The sequence below is a fragment of the Sinocyclocheilus rhinocerous genome, unplaced genomic scaffold (genome assembly GCF_001515625.1).
Source record: "Sinocyclocheilus rhinocerous isolate Xijiao unplaced genomic scaffold, SAMN03320098_v1.1 scaffold28, whole genome shotgun sequence".
NCBI lineage: Eukaryota > Metazoa > Chordata > Actinopteri > Cypriniformes > Cyprinidae > Sinocyclocheilus > Sinocyclocheilus rhinocerous.
The window spans coordinates 1,274,603-1,278,577 of record NW_015652416.1 but is presented as its reverse complement, the minus strand read 5'-3'; the positions used below and the strand labels follow the sequence as shown (position 1 = coordinate 1,278,577).

Genomic DNA, 3,975 nt, shown 5'->3' with positions numbered 1-3,975 from the left:
GTTTGAGAGAGGCGGGGCATAGAGGACCTACAATAATGTACAGTATTTGAAAAATAATGTTTTTTTTGAACATTAAAGCATGTCAACATATTCTGTTACACCAAATACACAAAATAATGATCTTTAAAATAGCATCATATGACCCCTTTAACATATATAACATACACATTAATTAATAAATATTTATATTTTTTCTATATATTTCAATATTTATATGTAATATACAGTTTTGTATACGTTTTGACATTTGTATATTTAATGGAAATTGAAATTTTTTTTTTTTATTAATTCATGACTATACACACACACACACACACATAAATATTATTTTTAAATAATTCATTCATTTTAAATGCAAATTTAGGCATCATGACAATGTACACTATGAAAAATTTATATTTATTTCGAGATTTCCCAAATATTATATTTAACATTGTTATTAAATTATCAGTGTTTTTAAGATTAAATATTAAGTGAGTCTTAAATGACAACAAATGTAATCTAAAAGTAAAAATAATGAAGAAATAATAATGCGCAATTATCAAATATAGGTTGATATAAATAACTAATATGGTACAGGTGTGTATCATGCATCCCTAATCACCTAGTGGTATCATGATGTCCAATTTATGCTCACTTTGAATTGTGAAGTGCTTAAAGTCTGGTAGTCTTGTAGTGGAGTTGGACACTCAGGCCTGCAGATGCATCAGAAGTCTCATGGAAAACACAAATCTATCAATGTCTGGGCTATCAAACAAGATTAATGAGAGTACATTTTTATAGCATCTCCACTGTTCCAGCTAAAACCAAAGAACCCAAATAACCCACTAAAGGTAGTAACAGATGTAAATATGTATATATATATTTAAAAAAATTTGATCCGTCACAGTTTATCTGGCTCACAGGCAAAATCCCTCACCCTTAAACAATAGGCTGTGAGTCACCAAAGAAGCACATTGTTTAATTCATGATGATACTCAGTGACTAATCTGTTATGTGGAGTGGCATGAAGGCATGACGGGGTTGAGTATAAAGATTGCCATCTTTACATTGAGCAGCAATCTTATCCGATATCAACTTCCTTTGAGCTGCTTTGAAAGATGGGACCTGTGGAGTGAGATAGGGCTATTTATCCTTCTGCCATTTTCAAGAGGATTTGCTTCTAATCAACACACTCATCTCATCTCCACAATCCTCTTATCAGCACCCAGGACCTCCACACACTGTAGTGATGGTGCCCATAGATGTGTAGGCTTGAAAAGAGAAGAGGAGCCAAATAATAAAGCTTAAAAAAAAATCACCACCTGCAGGAATTCTGGGTAATCCATGCATGAACTGTGATAGGAATACAACCAGAGATGACAAAACGGAGAAAACAAAACTAACTTTATGTAAACAGGATCTGAATGTGTGGACTGGTGTGTGTGTATAAATAGAACTGTATGTGGGAAAAGAGTGAGTACTTTTACATAGACATTCAAAGTTTCATTTCAGATTTTATATGTACTAAGTCTGAATGAAATTATGCCATGTAACAGATCTACATAATGCCATTGTAGCTTGGCTTCGTCCAGCACGCATGTTAACCAGACTACATCTGGCCTGAGCATGCAACGAAAAATATCAAATACTAAGTGTATTTCATCCTTCAATGTATATTAGGGTTTTGTGTTACATATAATGTTGTTAAATTCATGTTTATTGCATTATTTTAGTGTCATGTGTGTTACCATGATGTATTTAGCATTTGTGTGAATGACACCGTGCACCTTCTATATACTAGTATTTTATTTCACTTGTGTTTTTATGGTGGTAAGTGCATCAGTAGGTTGGTATATAATTAACATTATATATTTTTTGCTGTAAATGTATGTTCAATCCATAAAACCTAAAATCCTGCTACCTAATTTTTTACAGTAAAATTCTGGAAACCACAGTTGCCGACTATGAAAAACCCTGCTGTAGCACAAAAATGATTATGCATGTAAACATACTGACTGTTACAATTACAAAAGATTGAACTTTAAAAACTTATAACAGCTCACCTGCGTGATATGCAACAGAACCTCGACTCCATCCTGGATGCCTGTTCTTTGGGTAATCCTGAAAAAAAAGGAAGAATGAGTAAACATAAGATACATATTCTAACAATTAGACAAGTAAAACAGTCTGGCTTTACAGATACCAATGGAAGTGATGGATTTACTCTAAACCAGGGCTCTGAACCGGTTCAAGGAATGAAAATGAAGACCGGAAACAAACGAAATTTTGACAGGAACAGAACTAGAAACAGAAACGAAATCAAATGTTATAGTTCCGAACAGAATCGAAAATTTGAAATGGCCATTAACCGATTAATAACGCTATTTTATCGTTCCATTTAATATTTGAAATTTGTTGTCAACCAATCAGGAATTCAGATATGCAAATGTGACGCTGACGCATCCAATGCGTGAAATGCCCGCGCTCAGCTGTAAATTCATCATAGGTAAGTTGCAATGGCAATGCATTAGAGTTTATCCGAGAATAGTGTAAGATGAATTCAACAGATCACGTGCAACTGCAGCACTTGTGAACGGAGAAAACAGAATAAAACTATAGGCTTACATAAAAAGGAATAGCCTATATTGGCCTACACGAAATGCATTTCACTTAAATCATTGACAGATTAACGAAACAAAAGAAAAAAAATATGTGCTGGGTTTCGGTTTATTGTGACGCGATCCAAAGTTCACGGAAAGGAAAACGAGTTTTCTTTATTTTGCAAAAGCTTTACAGTTTTATTTATATTGCAAATCTTGACAGTTTTGAATGATGTGTTCACGCGCACAAAGACACAACATATTTTGTGACATTGCAGCCTGTTCATTATCAAAATAAAATACAGTTAAAGAAATATAAAAAGTTGCACTGCTCTGTTGTACAATCTGTTGCGTTCAGCGTGACCAGCACCTCACTGTGCTGATATAGCCGATGGGAAGGATGATATCGATGCCAGTGAAGTACAAAGCCTTTTACATAATAAATAATATTTTAGCATCCAGATACGTCGCGAATATGGAAATATTTGTTTTTGGATTGACAAATTAATTTGTTTTTGGATTGACATTTTTATAGCCTAAACGCATAGCCTTAACTTTAGAGGATTTGTTGTGGAGAGAAAAATGCAGCCTTGATGAGCATAAGAGACTTCTTTAAAAAACATTACAAGTCTTACTGATCCCAAACTTTTGAGCGGTAATGTGTGTATATATATATATATATATATATATATATATATGGTGTTTATAATGTTTGTAAACATTTAGCTTTACCGGCATTTTAGCACATTATTTCTGAATGTAGCCTAATAATAAAATGCAACGTAAGCCTACGCAACGTTTTTTTTCCCCTCTCAAAACGCAATTTTATACAAATAGCATTTTTTTAACAATGCAGCAAACATTTTGAAATACCTTAAAAAATACTTTGTCTTAAAAGCGTTAACAGATTTTTTTAAATTTTGTTTAGTAGCCTATAATTTGGCCAAAATCTAGAAAAGATGATGCAGTATTGGATGTGACTAAGCACAGCGGGTTAAGATACCAGATCTCTTCCTGTTTTTTTTCCCCTTTTTTGAGTAGAAAACGCTGTACTTTATTATTATTATTATTATTAGGCTATTGTTATTATTGTTATTATTATTAATATAGGCAAAGAAAAAGTTAAAAAAAATAACATTATTAACTGGTATTTTTTCTAGGCAAACCGGTTTCGGAACGATAATAATTAGGGATGCACCGATACCACTTTTTCCAGTACTCGCCCGATACCGATACTTTTATTTTTGGTACTTGCCGATACCGATGCCGATACCGATATTTTTATTGCATTTGTACATTTTTTAAATATTGGGTATAGAAACCAAAAGGGTATGTATAATGTTAGTTGGTTAACTTCATTTATCAAATAGATACAGTCAAACCAAAATCTATT

At 32.8% G+C, this 3,975-nt stretch overlaps 1 protein-coding gene across 1 annotated transcript in view; it reads right to left on the bottom strand.

Moving 5' to 3' along the window:
* LOC107714925 (SPRY domain-containing protein 3-like) overlaps nt 1-3,975 on the bottom strand; it is a 69,996-nt gene that overhangs the window by 8,278 nt on the left and 57,743 nt on the right. Inside the window, exon 9 of the mRNA XM_016520923.1 lies at nt 2,046-2,103. Within this exon, the coding sequence (XP_016376409.1) occupies nt 2,046-2,103 (58 nt within the window). The remainder of the gene's footprint in view (nt 1-2,045; nt 2,104-3,975) is intronic.